The 18469-nt window shown below is 48.5% G+C and overlaps 1 protein-coding gene across 1 annotated transcript; it reads right to left on the bottom strand.

The window, feature by feature from the left end:
- Positions 1-2710: 2710 nt before the first annotated feature.
- Positions 2711-14289, bottom strand: LOC139256826 (histone H3-like; the record flags this gene model as incomplete). The annotated part of the gene is made up of 2 exons (XM_070874333.1): positions 2711-3077; positions 14152-14289. Coding segments are annotated over 2 exons (505 nt in total), but the record flags the coding sequence as incomplete, so codon positions are not given.
- Between the last annotated feature and the right edge of the window lie 4180 nt (positions 14290-18469).

Here is an 18469-nt window from a genome sequence, read left to right as displayed (position 1 = left end):
AAAGTCGAGGAAGGAGAGTTACTCCATCTACATCTACAAAGTGATGAAGCAGGTTCACCCCGACACCGGCATCTCCTCCAAGGCCATGGGCATCATGAACTCGTTTGTGAACGATATTTTCGAGCGCATCGCGGGTGAGGCTTCCCGCCTGGCCCATTACAACAAGCGCTGCACCATCAGTTCCCGGGAGATCCAGACCGCCGTGCGCCTGCTGTTGCCTGGGGAGCTGGCCAAGCACGCTGTGTCGGAAGGGACAAAGGCGGTCACCAAGTACACCAGCTCCAAGTAAAGCTCCACGCTGTTCTGACGGAACAAACCCCAAACACAACGGCTCTTTTAAGAGCCACCCACAACTTCTCTGAAAGAGCTGCACAAACGCGTCATCCTTTAACCTCAATTTACTGCAGTTATTTCCTGAGTAAGTGTTTTTGACAACATTTAAAGATCCAGGGTAGATTTAGATACGAATTTTCAGATAATCGGTTTTACTGTCCGGTTCAGCCTTAGCTTCGTTGATGAATTTCCCTCCCATTAAACTATAAACACTCCCTGGTCGCCTGCCGACGAATTATGGTCTTGTTTTAAGGGGGGAGACTCAGGCTTTATTCACCTCATTCTCTCAAGCCCTTTTCAATAAAAAAAATTCTAGTTAGTCAACCCGCTTATTACCCGGGGCCTGCGTGTGCAACAACCCAGAATGGGAGTTCTTACAGAGACCAGAACGGGGCAGTTTGAACACTCTGTCCCTCTTCTCTTTTCACAGAAGGACTCCCAGTTCTGGTCTCACTCCCACCTGTGCGGAGGATCGATCCATGATCTGTGATTCCCAAATTGTACAAAGATTGAGCTGGAATGTGTCCCGTTACAGAATGTTTGAAAGTGAACCATAATTTAATCCTGATTGTAACATCCTGGAATTTGGAAGACAATATGGAATAAAATGTGTTTGGAAATCTTTGGCTAATGATGAATTTATTAACATAATCCGCATTGTAAAAATTATTGGCGGGGTTTTTGAAATTGAAGATTCGTTGGATGTCGAACAATAATTTTCGCCTTCTTTTCATTGGCGGGCTAAACAGATGGTGATTGGTCATCGGAAAAGACCAATGAAATGTACCGCAGAGCGACCAATCACAAGTTCACTCCCTGCATCCGTCCAGAATGTATAAGAAGAGCAGATGAGGGAGGAGTTTCGCATTCTTTCTCTGAACCTGTGGATTGTCTGGAAGAGGAAAAACCGACGGTAAAGCTCGGGCCAAGGCCAAGTCTCGTTCCTCCCGGGCCGGACTGTAGTTCCCTGTGGGCCGTGTTCATAGACTCCTGTGAAATGGGAACTATGCTGAGCGTGTGGGTGCCGGAGTCCCGGTCTTACATGGCTGCTGTGCTCGAGTATCTGACCGCTGAAATCCTGGAGCTGGCCGGCAACGCGGCCCGCGACAACAAGAAGATCCGCAACATCCCCAGGCACCTGCAGCTGGCCATCCGCAACGACGAGGAGCTCAATAAGCTGCTGGGAAAGGTGACCATTGCTCAAGGCGGGGTGCTGCCTAATATTCAGGCTGTGTTGCTGCCCAAGAAAACCACCACTTCGTCCAAGACCAAGTAAAGCGGACAAGATTTAATCTAATAACCAAAGGCTCTTTTCAGAGACATTCACAGTATCTGTAGAAGAGCTGCTTACTGACTTAATGGAGTGAGAGCCCTTGAATTCATGTACCGATAGATTGGCTTATTTCAGACATGTAAACGTAGAAAATAGGTGCAGGAGTAGACCATTCGGCCCTTAGAGCCTGCACCACCATTCAATAAGATCATGGCTGATCTTTCACCTCAGTACCCCTTTCTCTCCATACCCCTTGATCTCCTTTAGCCATAAGGGCCACATCTAACTCCCTCTTGAATATATCCAACGAACTGGCATCAACAACTCTCTGCGGTAGGGAATTCCACAGGTTCACAACTCTGAGTGAAGAAGTTTCTCCTCATCTCAGTCCTAAATGGCTTACCCCTTATCCGTATGCGAGAGTTTTCAGTTACGGTTCTCTACTCACACATACACTCTTCCAGTTAACAGCGAATAACTGAACTACAGTTGTCACTCAACAATTGTATGAATACCGCCACCGGTTCCTTAAATATTATTTAATGTGTCTGAAAACTAGAGAGTCGGCGATGATGAATTAATATAGTAATGAAAGGGCCTAGTTTAATTCTTGTCTGGTTTGAGATAGTTTGAATGCTGTTTTTGTTCTCGGGAGCTCCGGCCGTTCCGGCTGTGTATTTCTCTGCTAAGCCAGTCAGTTTACACTGCACTGCATCAGCGAGCGATATACACATACAGGACCCGGATCCATTGCAGTGCTTCCCAGATCTGCCTGCCCCCATTCTCCGGCAACACCGAATGGGGAAATCTGTGCTCTGCCCCGGGGAACTCGAGGTCAGAGCGACGCAAAGCCGATGTCAGTTTCTGAAAATATTAAAGGGCTCATTAGTTTATATTAGTCAAAGCTCATGTGAACCGAGCTGGTATATGAACACACGATCAGTAATCAATACCACACCCTCTGCCCGTCCCTACAATGGGTTAATGAACAACACGAAGCTCTGGTTACAGGAGATCGCAGCTCTTTCCTTTGTTGATTTGGTGGCTCTGAAAAGAGTTGTTGTTTCACTTGGTGCTGAAGCTCCGAGCCGAGGCAGGGGGTGTCTAGGCGCACTCCCCGCGGATGCGGCGGGCCAGCTGGATGTCTTTGGGCATGATGGTGACTCGCTTGGCGTGGATGGCGCACAGGTTGGTGTCCTCAAAGAGCCCCACCAGGTAAGCCTCGCTGGCCTCCTGCAGGGCCATGACGGCCGAGCTCTGGAAGCGCAGGTTGGTCTTGACGTCCTGAGCGATCTCCCGCACCAGGCGCTGGAAGGGCAGTTTGCGGATCAGCAGCTCGGTGGATTTCTGGTAGCGGCGGATCTCCCTCAAAGCCACGGTGCCGGGTCTGTAGCGATGAGGCTTCTTCACTCCGTCGGTGGCTGGAGCACTCTTCCAGGCCGCTTTGGTCGCCAGCTGTTTACGAGGTAACCTGTGGAACGCCCACATCCCATGAACGAATGCAAAAGAGGAAAGAGCAGAGGCCTTGACCATCATTTTCCAGTCCTCTTTGGATCTGGGCATGGTGCCGGAGGATTGGAGGACTGCTAATGTAGTACCCTTGTTTAAGAAGGGAGAAAGGGATCGGCCGAATAATTACAGGCCTGTCAGCCTAACCTGCATTTGGAAAGGCAAGGATTAATTAGGGTCAGTCAGCAAGGATTTGTTAAGGGAAGGTCGTTTCTGACTAACCTGATTGAATTTTTTGAGGAGGTAACCGAGACGGTCGATGAGGGTTGTGTGTACAATGTAGTATATATGAACTTCAGCAAGGTTTTTGATAAGGTTCCACATGATGGACTGATCATGAAGGTTAAAGCCCATGGGATCCAGGGCAAAGTGGCAAATTGATTCCAAAATTGGCTTGGAGTAAGAAGCAAAGGGTAATGATTGATGGATGTTTTTGTGACTGGAAGAATATTTCCAGTGTGATTCTGCAGGGCTCAGTACTGGGTCCTTTTCTTTTCATGGTATATATCAACGATTTAGATTTGAATATAGGGAGTATGATTCAGAAGTTTGCAGACGAGACTAAAATTGGCTGTGTGGTTGATAATGAAGAGAAACGTAATGGGCTGCAGGAGGATATCAATCTACTGGTCAGGTGGGCAAACCAGTGGCAAATGGAATTTAATTCAGAGAAGTGTGAGGTAATGCACTTTGGGAGGGCTAATACGGATAGGGCATACACATTAAGCGATAGGCCACTTAATAGTGTAGATGAACAAAGGGACCTTGGAGTGCTTGTACACAGATCCCTGAAAGTGGCAGGCCAGGAGGATAAGGTGGTTAAGAAGGCATATCGAATGCTTGCCTTTATTGGCTGAGGCATTGAATAAAAGAGCAGGGAGGTTATGCTTAAATTGTATAATACTTTGGTTAGGCCACAGCTCGAGTATTGCTTGCAGTTCTGGTCGACGTATTATAGAAGGACGTCATTGCACTAGAGAGGGTGCAGAGGAGATTTACTAGGATGCTGCCTGGAATGGAGAATCTTAGTTATGAGGACAGATTGGATAGGCTGGGTTTGTTCTCATTGGAACAGACGGTTGAGAGGAGACCTCATTGAGATGTACAAAATATTGAGGGGCCTGGACATAGTGGATAATAAGGGTCTATTTCCATTGGTGGAGGGGTCTATTGCGAGGGGGCATTGTTTTAAGGTGGTTAGTGGAAGTTTTAGAGGGGATTTGTTGTGGGGGGGGGGGTTGGTTTCTTAACGCAGAGGGTTGTGGGGATCTGGAACTCACTGCCTGGAAGAGTGGTGGATGCAGAAACCCTCACTACTTTTAAGAGATGGATGGATGGGCACTTAAAGTGCCGTAACCTGCACAGTTACAGACCTAGAGCTGTAATTGGGATTAGACTGCATGACCTTTTGGTGGATGGAGCAGATATAATGGTGAGTGCTGCAGGGAATAAAATACAACCAGGATGATCTCCTGGACTATTTTCGATCACCTGGATGGGTCGGAGAGGAATTTTCCCATATTTTGTCTCTCTAAATTGGCCTGGGTTTTTGCCTGGTTTTTGCCTCTTCCAGGAGATCAGATGGGTCTGGTTGGGGTGGCGTGTAGAATGTTTCAGTATAAGGGGTGTCACAGTTGTGGTGAGGCAGACTGGTTGGGCTGGGTGCTCTTTGCCTTTCCGTCATTGTTCATAGGTTTATATTTAGCCATTAGGGCTGCTGACCAAGGGCCGTGTGGCTCTTTGGTGGCCAGCGCGAACATAAAGGGCTGAAATGGCCTCCTACTGCGATGTAAATTTCTATGTTTCTATGTTTCTAAATACATGGTATGTGACACCTTCTGCACAAAATAAAGTTCACGGGATTGGGGAAATATATTAGCATGGATAGAGGTTTGGCTAACTAACAGAGAACAGAGAGTCGGGATAAATGGTTTGTTCTCTGTTTGGCAATTAGTAACTACTGGGATGCTGCAGGGATCAGTGCTGGGACCATTAATACAATCTATATTCATGACTTAGAAGAAGGGACCGAGTGTAATGTAACCAAGTTTGCTGATGATACAAACATGGGAGGAAAAGCAATGTGTGAGGACGACACAAGAAATCTGCAAAAGGACATAGACAGGCTAAGTGAATGGGCGAAAATCTGGCAGATGGAGTATAATGTTGGAAAGTGTGAGGTCATGTACTTTGGCAGAAAAAAAATCAAAGAGCAAATTATTATTTAAATGGAGGAAGATTGCAAAGTGCTTCAGTACAGCGGGACCAGGGCGTACTTGTACATGAAACACAAAAGGATAGAATGCAAGTACAGCAAGTGATCAGGAAGGCCAATGGTACCTTGGCTGTTATTGCAAAGGGGATGGAGTATAAAAGCAGGGAAGTTTTGCTACAGTTATAAAGGGTATTGGTGAGGCCATACCTGGAATACTGCGTGAAGTTTTGGTTTCCATACTTATGAAAGGATATATTTGCTTTGGAGGCAGTTCAGAGGTGGCTCACTAGGTTGATTCCAGAAATGAGGGGGTTGACTTATGAGGAAAGGTTGAGTAGGTTGGGCCTCTACTCATTGGAATTCAGAAGAATGAGAGGTGATCTTATCAAAACATTTAAGATTATGAGGGCGTTTTACAAGGTGGATGCAGAGAGAATGTTTCCACTGATGGGGGAGACTAGAACTAGAGGGCATGATCTTAGAATAAGGGATCGCCCTTTCAAAACAGACAAAGATAAATTTATTTTCTCAGAGGGTTGTAAATCTGTGGAATTCGCTGCTTTGGAGAGCTGTGGAAGCTGGGACATTGAATAAATTTAAGATAGAAATAGATAGTTTCTTAAATGATAAGGGAATAAGGGGTTATGGCGAGCAAGCGGGGAAGTGGAGCTGAGTCCATGATCGGATCAGCCAAGATTGGAGGGGGAGAGGGAGGTGGAGGGGTGAGAGGGGGAGGGGGTTGAGAGGGGGAGGGGGTTGAGATGGGAATGGGGGTTGAGAGGGGGAGGAGGTTGAGAGGGGGAGGGGGAGATTGTATTGAATGGTGGAGCAGGCTCGAGGGACCATATGGCCTACTCCTGCCCCTATTTCTTCTGTTCTTATGACAGAGAGACAGAGAGGGAGAGACAGAGAGGGAGAGATTTTGAGAGAGAGCGCAAGATATACTCTCTCGCTCTCCCCCCTCTCTCACCCTCCCCCTCTCCCCTCTCCTTCCCTCTCCCCCTCTCCTGTCCACCTCCCTCTCTCTCCCCCTTCTCTCTCTCCCTCCCACACTCTCAGCACCTTACCCGCACTCACCCTACCTCCCTCTCCCCTCTCCCCACCTCCCTCTCCCCTCTCCCCCTCTCCCTCTCCCCCTCCCCTCTTCACCCTCCCTATTCATCCTCGCCCCTTCCCCTCCTCCCGCCCCCTCTCTCTCCCCCTCCTCACCCCCTCCCTCCCCCTCTCTCTCCCCCCCTCACCCTCTCCCCCTCCTCTCTCTCCCTCCCCCCCCCCGCCGCTTGCACATGGTTACCCCCCTCCCCCGTCCTCCTCCCCTCCATAGGCCCCCTCCACCCCCCGTACATACCCACCCCCCACCCGAACATGGTTACCTTTCCTCCACTGTACACGATTATCCCCCTCCCTCCCTCCCGGTGCGGCCTGTGGTGACTCACCAATAGTTCTGGGCCTGTTAGATCAGCATCAGGGGCAGCGGAGGACGATGAAGATGAGGGCGGCCAGCGATTGTATTTCCTGTACTGGGTCTGCACAGAGTCAGTAACCTCTCCCAGCCCCATTCCCCCTCACACGTGCTCACACCCAGCATTGTATTTCAACAGCACCATTCACAGCCTCAGGACCCCTGCAAGCCCCTCACAGCACATTCCCATGTGGTAGCTGTTGTAATGTGGGAACCGCCGCAGCTAATTCATGCACAGCAAGCTCCCACACACAGCAAAGTGATAAGTATTGGCCCCAGGACGGTGGTCGTGGGTGTTATGTATTTAACCCCTTGCAATCTGCATTACACTACCACCAGAGGGCCCACCTGTTGGAGTCCCAAGGGATCCCAGCATCCCTTAGGACTCCAACAGGTATATAAGCAGGTCACCCATGAGGTACCTACACTCTGAAGTCTCATTAATGGAGCTAAGGTCACACTTGCTCATTGTACACAGTACTCAGTTTCATCCTTTATTATGAGCTATCAATTGGCGATGAGGTAACGAACAACCGCGCAAAAATGCAAAGAACTGTTGGTATCCTGGAGAAGTTCTTAGAAGGGAATGATTGGGAGGCCTTCGTGGAGAGACTTGACCAATACTTCGTGGCCAATGAGTTGGAAGAGGACGAGAACGCTGCCACATGAAGGGAGATCCTCCTAACTGTCTGTGGGGCAACAACCTATGACCTCATGAAGAATCTCCTAGCTCCGGCAAAACCAACAGCTAAATTTTATGAATTATTGTGTACGCTGGTCCAGGAGCAAATAAATCGTAAGGAAAGTGTTCTTATGGCGAGATATCAATTCTACACATGTCAACGGTCAGAGTGCCAGTAATTGGCGAGCTATGTCGCCGAACTAAGGCGCCTCACAGGATATTGTGAATTGAGGGATTCCTAGAACAAATGCTTAGAGACTTTTTTGTACTGGGCATTGGCCATGAGCTAATCCTTCGCAAACTATTGACTGTTGAAACTCCGAATCTAAGTAAAGCCATAACAATAGCCCAGGCACTTATGTCTACCAGCGACAACACCAAACAGATTTCGCAGAGTAAAGACGTTTCGACCAGTACTGTGCACAAAGTAATGCTGTTTTCGAGCAGAAATATACATGGCAGAACGTACACGCCGGCTGTTGCTGCCCGACCTCAGATGACCCAGAGTCCACCATCAATGGTTAATGCGAGGCAGTTAACACCTTGTTGGTGCTGTGGAGATGATCATTGGCCCCATCAATGGCACTTCAAATACTATGCATGCAATGGTTGCAGAACAATGGGACACCTCCAGTGAATGTGCAGGTGAACTGCAAACCCTGCAAACCACCACGTTGCAGAGGAAGATCGATCCGCTGTGGATCAGGCTGAATTGGAAACTCATACCGAGGAGGCAGAAGTGTACGAGGTGCACACATTCACCACAAAATATCCACCAATAATGTTGAAAGTTGAACTGAACGGAATTCCAGTATCTATGGAACTGGACACGGGTGCGAGTCAGTCGATAATGAGTAAAAAGGCTATCGACAGGCAGTGGGGCAAAAAGACACACAGGCCCAAGCTCGGCCCCATTCACACCAAACTAAGGACTTACACCAAGCAAATAATCCCTGTAATTGGCAGTGCAGAAGTCAAAGTCTCCTATGATGGAGCAGAACACGAACTCCTACTGTGGATTGTGCCAGGGGATGGCCCCACAATGTTTGGCAGAAGCTAGCTGGGAAAATTCCGCTGGAACTGGGAAGACATCCGAGCGCTTTCGTCCATCAACGACGCCTCATGTGCCCAGGTTTTGAGCAGGTTCCCATCGTTGTTCAAGCCAGGCATTGGAAGCTTCTCAGGGGTGAAAGTGCAAATCCATTTCATCCCCGGTACACGACCCATCCACCACAAGGCATGGGCAGTACCATATATGATGCATAAGAAAGTGGAAATTGAGCTGGACAGGCTGCAGCGAGAAGGCATCATCGTGCCAGTGGAATTCACTGAGTGGGCTAATCTGATTGTCCCAGTACTTAAAGAAGACAGCACGGTCAGAATTTGTGGGGAATATAAAGTAACGATTAACCGGTTTTCGCTACAGGACCAGTACCCGCTACCCAAGGCATCCAACCTATTTGTGACTCTGGCTGGAGGAAAGACATTCACCAAGCTGGACCTGACCTCGGCCTACATGACACAGGAGCTGGAGAAGTCTTCGAAAGGCCTCAACTGCATGAACAAAGGTCTGTTCATCTATAACAGATACCCGTTCAGGATTCGGTCGGCTGCGTCAATCTTCCAATGGAACATGGAGAGCCTGCTAAAGTCAGTTCCTCACACTGTGGTTTTCCAGGACAATATCCTGGTTACAGGTCAGGACACCATCGAGCACTTGAAGAATCTGGAAGAGGTTCTTAGTCAGTTGGGACTCAGGTTGAAATGCTCGATATATTTTCCTGGCACAGGAGGTTGAGTTCCTGGGAAGAAGAATCGCAGCAGATGGCATCAGACCCACCGATGCCAAGACGGAGGCCATCAAGAACGCGCTGAGATCACAGAATGTGATGGAGCTGCGATCGTTCCTGGGACTCCTTAACTATTTCAGTAATTTCCTGCCTGGGTTAAGCACCCTGCTAGAACCCCTACATGTGCTACTGCGCAAGGGAGATGACTGGGTATGGGGGAATTCACAAGAGGCTGCCTTTCCGAAAGCCAGAAATCTGTTGTGTTGAAACAAACTGCTTGTCCTGTATAACCCTTGTAAAAGATTAGTGCTAGCTTGTGATGTGTCGTCATACAGGGTCGGGTGTGTGTTACAACAGGCTAACCAATCGGGGATTTTGCAACCGGTCGCTTATGCATCCAGGAGGTTTTCCAAGGCCGAAAGGGCCTACAGCATGATTGAAAAAGCGTGCGTTTACTGGGTAAAGAAAATGGACCAGTACTTATTTGGCCTCAAGTTTGAACTTGAAACTGACCACAAGCCACTCATATCACTGTTCTCTGAGAGTAAAGGGATTAACACCAATGCCTCTGCCCGCATCCAAAGATGGGCGCTCACGCTGTCAGCGTACAACTAAGTAATCCACCACAGACCGGGCACACAGAACTGCGCTGATGCTCTCAGTCGGCTGTCATTGCCCACCACCGGTGGAAATGGCACAGCCAGCGGACTTGCTCACGGTAATGGATGCATTCGAAAATGAAAACTCCCCCATTACAGCCCGCTGGATCAGGACCTGGACCAGCCACGATCCTTTACTGTCCTTGGTAAAAAAAACTATCCTCCAGGAAGCTGGTCCGGTGCCCAGCGGAGATGCAGGAGGCGATTAAGCCATTCCACAGGCACAAAGACGAAATGTCCCTGCAGGCGGACTGTCTGTTGTGAGACAATCGTGTGGTCGTGCCCAAGAAAGGCAGAGATATGTTCATTTGTGAACTGCACAGCACACACCCAGGCATTGTAATGATGAAAGCCATAGACAGATCCCATGTGTGGTGGCCCGGCATTGACTCAGATTTAGAGTCATGCGTGCGCCAGTGCAATACTTACTCTCAGCTGAGCAATGCACCCAGAGAGGCAGTGCTAAGTTTGTGGTCGTGGCCCTCCAAACCGTGGTTGAGGATCCATGTGGGCTACGCGGGCCCATTTCTAGGCAAAATGTTTTTGGTTGTCGTGGATGCTTACTCAAAATGGATTGAATGTGCAATAATGTCTGTAAGCACGTCCACGGCCACTATTGAAAGCCTACGAGCCATGTTTGCCTTGCCCAGCTTTCCTGATGTCCTGATCAGTGACAATGGATCGTGTTTCACCAGTTCTGAATTCAAGGAATTCATGACCTGCAATGGGATCAAGCACGTCACATCTGCCCCATTCAAGCCCACATCCAACAGCCAGGCAAAGTGGGTAGTTCAGACCATCAAGCAAAGCCTGAAATGCGTGTCGAAAGGCTGCCTGCAGTTCTGCCTATCCCGAGTGCTGCTCAGCTACCGCACCAGACCCCACTCACTCACCGGCGTTCCCCCAGCCAAGCTGCTCATGAAAAGCGTGCTCAAAACAAGGCTCTCTCTTGTCCACCCTGATCTCTATGATCACGTGGAGGGCAGGCGGCATCAACAAAGTATGTACCATGACCGCACAAATTTGTCATGCGATATTGAGATCAATGATCCTGTGTTTGTACTCAAATATGGACAGGGTCCCAGATGGCTCGCTGGCACGGTCATAGCCAAGGAAGGGAGTAGGGTGTTCCAGGTCAAATTGTCCAATGGACTAACATGCAGAAAACATTTGGACCAAATCAAATTACAGTTCACCAACAGCTACGAACAACCCAAAGAAGACACCACCAACTTTGACCCTCCAACACACACACAAGTGGCAACTGACATCATGGTTGACCATGAAGCTGAACTCACCATCCCCAGCAGCCCAGTGAAGAACTAACCACCTCATCCACATTCGCATTTGTACCGAGACAATCGACAAGGGAGTGAAAAGCCCCAGATCATCTCACCTTGTAAATAAGTGTACTATTGACTTCACGGGGGAGTGATGTTATGTATTTAACCCCTTGTAACCTGTATTACACTACTACCAGAGGGCCTACCTGTTGGAGTCCCAAGGGATCCCAGCATCTCTTGGGAGCACAGTATATAAGCAGGCCACCCACACGGTACCTGCACTCTGAAATCTTATTAAAGGAGCTAAGGTCACACTTGCTCATTGTACACAGTATTCAGTTTATTACGAACGTATCAGAGGGAGTGCAACGAGTTCAGAAGAATGAGAGGGGACCTCAAAGAAACATTTAAAATTATGACGGGGTTAGACAGGTTAGATGCAGGAAGAATGTTCCCAATGTTGGGGAAGTCCAGAACCAGAGGTCACAGTCTAAGGATAAGGGGTAAGCCATTTAGGACCGAGATGCGGAGGAACTTCTTCACCCAGAGAGTGGTGAACCTGTGGAATTCTCTACCACAGAAAGTTGTTGAGGCCAATTCACTAAATATATTCAAAAAGGAGTTAGATGAGGTCCTTACTACTAGGGGGATCAAGGGGTATGGCGAGAAAGCAGGAATGGGGTACTGAAGTTGAATGTTCAGCCATGAACTCATTGAATGGCCGTGCAGGCTAGAAGGGCCGAATGGCCTACTCCTGCGCCTATTTTCTATGTTTCTATGTTTCTATGAAGGTTCACCAGACTGATTCCTGGGATGGGGGGGTTGTCCTATGAGAGATTGAGTAGACCAGGCCTATATTCTCTAACGTTTAGAAGAATGAGAGGTGAGAGGCGACACCCACATCGCATGAAGGAATTTTAAAAAGTGATGAGTGAGGTGTTTAAATTTGATCAAGGACAGCAGCCAAATTATTAGAGACACTCCCAGTCCTTCAGGACCTGTGCCCAGGGGAGAAGCTGATTGGTTAATCTGATCATCTTTGGGTTAAATGTTGTGTTCATTGAGCTAAGCACCTCGTGCCAGCATCAACCACTTTCCAGTCGGGCACTGCACGGGCTAGATACAGAGTGAATCCATCGGTCGCTCCCCGACACAGATACTGAGGGACAGGGAGTGTCCGGGACACTGACATTCTCACTCAATAAGGTATAAATTGATCCTGTACCTCTCCCCATTAATCCTGGGTTCCACACGGGCCAAATCCTGTTCCTGTTTCCCTTCCTGTAACAGCACTGAGCTCAACCCAGCCCAAGAAAGATTGGATCAACTGGGCTTGTATTCACTGGAGTTCAGAAGAATGAGAGGGGATCTCATAGAAACGTTTAAAATTCTGACGAGTTTAGACAGGTTAGATGCAGGAAGAATGTTCCCAATGTTGGGGAAGTCCAGAACCAGGGGTCACAGTCTAAGGATAAGGAGTAAGCCATTTAGGACCGAGATGAGGAGAAACTTCTTCACCCAGAGAGTGGTGAACCTGTGGAATTCTCTACCACAGAAAGTTGTTGAGGCCAATTCACTAAATTTATTCAAAAAGGAGTTAGATGTAGTCCTTACTACTAGGGGGATCAAGAGATATGGCGAGAAAGCAGGAATGGGGTACTGAAGTTGCATGTTCAGCCATGAACTCATTGAATGGCGGTGCAGGCTCGAAGGGCCGAATGGCCTACTCCTGCACCTATTTTCTATGTTTCTATGTTTCTATAATGAGCAAGGCTCAGGGAGGGTGGTTGCTAGGCACTGCAGTGATGTCATAAAGCAGGGCCATTCAGCCCAGCGGGTCCTCTCCATGTCCCTTTAAAGGTGGAGAGGTGGGACATCCTGTCTCAACACACATCCCCCTGTTCATACTGAGAATCCCTGGGGAAGGCCAAGGCCCAGAGTGTAGAACACAACCAAGGGGGAAAGAGGAGGAGAGAAGGGGAGGTAAATCACGGAGTAGGGACTGAGGGCCACCAAGCTTCAGTTTTAGAGCCTGTAGACTTCAGGAGAGGAAGAGTTAGTTCTGCAGTTTCAGGATCCAGGGAGAGAACAAGGAGCAGATGGGAAGACTGGTGTGGGTTCCAGCACAGTGAGGATGTAGGGGGAGGGAGATTGTGTAGGGCCGTGTATTAGGGGTGTAGGAGGGACAAGAGAGGAAAGGTCAGAGGAGCAATTACTGCAGCACAACCAATAGTGAGAGAGAGAAGGTGGGGTCTGAGTGGGCCCTGGACAGGCCGGTAAACTGTTTGTTTGCTGTGACCAGCTTTCCTTATGTCACAAATAGCCTCCTGTAGCCCAGTGACACAAACAGCCTGTTAAACGCCACCAATGTCCTTTTGTCTGGCGAGGTCTCCCTTTGTGAAACATCAGCTTCTCATTCTGACTTACTCACAGAGAGAAATGAGCTTCAGAACTGCCGACACTGTCCCTTTGAAGATCAATTGCCCATTGAGTTTGATTAAATTGATGTTAAACTAAAAATACTGCTTTGCCCTGTGACAATAACAGATTATCAGAATATTTCCCATAGGTTAAAAAACAATATTACAGGGACTCACTGCCCTGGATAGTTGGACTGGACCTGTGATATAATAGAAATGTATTTCCTGTCAGACTTGGACACCTGGTAGATCCATCTTTAAAAAAGTTGTGAGAACTCAGTTCTCAGATGTATTCCACACAATTTGTAACAAGTGTGCAATCAGTTTGGCTTATTGTCGAGAAATCAAGGACCTGACACACTGTGTGTGTGGGACACAAACCTGATTTATTGGACATTGATACAGATTAAACTCCAGCCCAGTTATAGGGGTTACTAACATCAGTTTTACCAAACCCCAACTGCCCGAATGAACATGGTTCAGTCCTGGATATGATTAACAGCAGAATCCAATCCCTGTACTCACTTGTGAACTTGCTGGTGCCTCAGCAGGTTGGATAAATTAGTGAGTCCCTTTGCACACTCGGGGTAGGTGAACAGCATCTCCGCAGTGTGAATTCGCTGGTGTGTCAGCAGAACCTTTGTGCTTTTAAAGCTCTTCTCACTGTCAGAACATTTCAAAGATCTATTATCAGTGTGAACAAGCTGGTGTGTCCAGAGGTTGCATGACGGAGTAAATCTCATCCCACACATGCAGCAGGAGAATGGCCTCTTCCCAGTGTGAACTCACTTGTGGGTCAGCAGTTTAGATGAATGAGTGACTCCCTTCCCACATACGGAGCAGGTGAACAACCTTTACCTGATGTGAACTCACTGGTGTTTCAGTAGGTTGGACGAGTGAGCAAATGTCTTTGCACAGTGACAGCACCTAAATGATCCCTCGTCAGTGAACATTTGTTGGTATTTCAGCAGGTTTGATGATTCTTTGAAAGTCTTCAGACAGCAAGAGCAACTGAACGGCCTCCCCGGTGTGACTGCGTTGATGAGTGTCCAGCTGGGAGGGGGAATTGAATCCCTTCCCACAGTCCCCACATTTACACAGTTTCTCCATGGTGTGTGTCCTTGTGACTCTCCATAGTTGGACGATCAGTTGAAGCCTCGTTCACGCACACAACATGTGTACGGTTTCTCCCCGCTATGAATGGTGCGATGTTTTTTCAGGTTGTGTAACTGGTAAAAGCCCTTTCCACAGTCGGTGCACTGGAATACTCTCACTCGAGTTGGTGCTTTTCCAGTCACACTGATGTTTGAATGTTTGAAATCTTTGCCCACACACAGAACAGACAAACATTTGCCCTTCCACACTCAGAGCCCGATGATATTGGGGCTCTGATGAATGCAGTAATTGTGTCTGACCTGGGTGTGATGTGGACTGGGACTTTGCTCTGTAAATGCTGCTCCCCTTCTCTCACAGCCTGGAATACCAGTTGAAAAAAGCCCTCACTGAGTCCCTCATCGAAACTCTCAACAATTCGAGTGTGTGAGGGGCGGGGCTTGTGGCCCCCCAGTGGGCGGGGCTGAGCCAGGGTGGGAGGGGCTTGGGCCCCCAGTGGGCGGGGCTGAGCCAGGGTGGGAGGGGCTTGGGCCCCCAGTGGGTGGAGCTGAGCCCAGGTGGGAGGGGCTAGGGCCACCAGTGGGCGGGGCTGAGCCTGGGTGGAAGGGGCTTGGGCCCCAAGTGGGTGGGGCTTGGGCTCCCCAGTGGGCGGGGCTGAGCCCGGGTGGGAGGGGCTTGTGGTTCCCCCCCAGTGGGCGGGGCTGAGCCTGGGTGGGAGGGGCTTGGGCTCCCCAGTGGGTGGGGCTTCAGGGTCTCTGTTCCTCACTGGGTCCCAGTGCCTGGGAGATGCAGCGTCCTGGACAAGAGCTTTATCATCACCTTTACAATCAGAGAGTGGTTACAGCACGGAAGGAGGCCATTTGGTCCATCGAGCCCGTGCCGGCTCTGGTTAGCTGGTCCCACTCCCCCACCCTTTCCCGTAGCCCCACAAACTTCTCTCCTTCTTGTACTTACCCAACTCCCTTTTGGAAGCTTTGATTGAGTTTGCCTCTATCTCCCTTTCCGGCAGTGCATTCCAGAGACTGACCACTCGCTGCGTAAAAAGGGCTTTTCTGACGTCGCCCTTGGTTCTTCTGCCCATCACCTTAAATCTGTGTCATCTGCTTCTTGACACATCCGCCAATGGGAACAGGTTCTATCAACTCTGTCCAGACTCCTCATGATTTTAAAAACCAACAAATCTCCTCTCAATCTCTGCTCTAAGGAGAACAATCCCAGCTTCTCCAGTCTATCCAAGTAACTGAAGTCCCTCATCCCTGGAATCAATCTTGTAAATTTTTTCTGCAACCTCTCCAAGGCCTCCACATACTTTCAAAAATGCGGTGCCCAGAATTGGACACAATACTCCAGTTGCAGATAGTGCAGATGACACGAAGCTGGGTGGCAGTGCGAGCTGTGAGGAGGATGTTAAGAGGCTGCAGGGGGACTTGAACAGGTTAGGTGAATGGGCAAATGCATGGCAGATGCAGTATAATGTGGATAAATGTGAGGTTATCCACTTTGGTGGCAAAAACATGAAGGCAGATTATTATCTGAATGGTGACAGATTATGAAAAGGGAAGGTGCAAAGAGACCTGGGTTTCATGGTACATCAGTCATTGAAGATAGGCATGCAGGTACAGCAGGCAGTAAAGAAAGCAAATGGTATGCTGGCCTTCATAGCGAGGAGATTTGAGTATAAGAGCAGAGAAGTCTTATTGCAGTTGTACAAGGCCTTGGTGAGACCACACCTTGAGTATTGTGTGCAGTTTTGGTCTCCTAATCTGAGGAAGGACGTGCTTGCTATTGAGGGAGTACAGCGAAGTTTCACCAGACCGATCACGGGACGGCAGGACTGACATACAAGGAAAGACTGGATCGGCTAGGCTTATACTCACTGGAATTTAGAAGAATGAGAAGGGATATCTTAGAAATTTATAAAATTCTGACGGGACTGGACATGTTAGATGCAGGTAGAATGTTCCTGATGTTGGGGAAGTCCAGAACCAGAGGTTATGGTCTAAAGATAAGGGGTAAGCCATGTAGGACCGAGATGAGGAGAAATTTTTTCACCCAGAGAGTTGAGAACCTGTGGAATTCTCTACCACAGAAAGTTGTTCAGTCCAGTTCATTAGGTTATATTCAAAAGGGAGTTAGATGTGGCCTTTATGGCTAAAGGGATCAGCGGGTATGGAGAGAAGGCAGGGGTGGAGCACTGAGGTTGCATGATCAGCCATGATCACATTGAATGGTGGTGCAGGCTCGAAGGGCCGAATGGCCTGCTCCTGCACCTATTTTCTGTGTTTCTATGTTTGAGGCCGAACCTGTATTTTATAGAGGTCCATCATAATATCCATGTTTTGTAATCTATGCCTCTATGATGCCCAGGATCCTGTAAGCATTTTTAAACTGCTTTCTCAACCTGCCTTGCCCCCTTCAACGATTTGTGCACATAGACCCCTAGGTCTCTCTGTTCATGTACCCCCTTTAAAAATGTACCCTTTAGTTTATATTGCCGCTCCTCGTTCTTCCTACCAAAATGTATCACTTCAAACCTTTGTGTTAAATTTCATCTGCCACGTGTCTGTCCAATTCACCAACCTGTCTGTGTCCTCCTGAAGTCTATCACCATCCCCTCACCATTCACTGTACTGTGTCCACCCATTTCACCAACCTGTCTGTGTCCTCCTGTAGTCTATCACCATCCCCTCACCATTCACTGTACTGTGTCCACCCATTTCACCAACCTGTCTGTGTCCTCCTGAAGTCTATCACCATCCTCTTCACCATTCACTGTACTGTGTCCACCCATTTCACCAACATGTCTGTGTCCTCCAGAAGTCTATCACCATCCCCTCACCATTCATTATACTTCCAAGTTTTGATCCATCTACAGATTTGGAAATTGTGCCCTGTACACCCAGGTCTGTGTCATTAATATTGATCAGGAAAAGCAGTGGCCCCAGTACCGAGCCCTGGGGAACACCACCGTGTACCTTCCTACAGTCTGAAAAACAACCTTTCCCCACAATGCTCTGTTTCCTCTCACTTAACCAACTGAGTATCCATGCTGCCACTGTCCCTTTTATTCCATGGGCTTCGATTTTGCTGGTATTGGTAACACGCCTGGGATCATAGCAAGGGGATTTGAGTACAGGGGCAGGGAGGTGTTACTGCAGTTGTACAGGGCCTTGGTGAGGCCACACCTGGAGTACTGTGTACAGTTTTGGTCTCCTAACTTGAGGAAGGACATTCTTGTTATTGAGAGAGTGCAGCGAAGGTTCACCAGACTGATTCCCGGGATGGCGGGACTGACATATGAAGAAAGACTGGATCAACTGGACTTGTATTCACTGGAGTTCAGAAGAATGAGAGGGGATCTCATAGAAACGTTTAAAATTCTGACTGGTTTAGAGAGGTTAGATGCAGGAAGAACGTTCCCAATGTTGGGGAAGTCCAGAACCAGGGGTCACGGTCTAAGGATAAGGGGAAAGCCATTTAGGACCGAGATGAGGAGAAACTTCTTCACCCAGAGAGTGATGAACCTGTGGAAATCTCTACCACAGAAAGTTGTTGAGGTCAATTCACTAAATATATTCAAAAAGGAGTTAGATGTAGTCCTTACTACTAGGGTGATCAAGGGGTATGGCGAGAAAGCAGGAATGGGGTACTGAAGTTGCATGTTCAGCCATGAACTCATTGAATGGCGGTGCAGGCTCGAAGGGCCGAATGGCCTACTCCTGCACCTATT

This window comes from Pristiophorus japonicus, unplaced genomic scaffold (assembly GCF_044704955.1).
Source record: "Pristiophorus japonicus isolate sPriJap1 unplaced genomic scaffold, sPriJap1.hap1 HAP1_SCAFFOLD_785, whole genome shotgun sequence".
NCBI lineage: Eukaryota > Metazoa > Chordata > Chondrichthyes > Pristiophoridae > Pristiophorus > Pristiophorus japonicus.
Note: the sequence above shows the minus strand (reverse complement) of the source record. Positions and strands in the feature narration are given on the sequence as shown.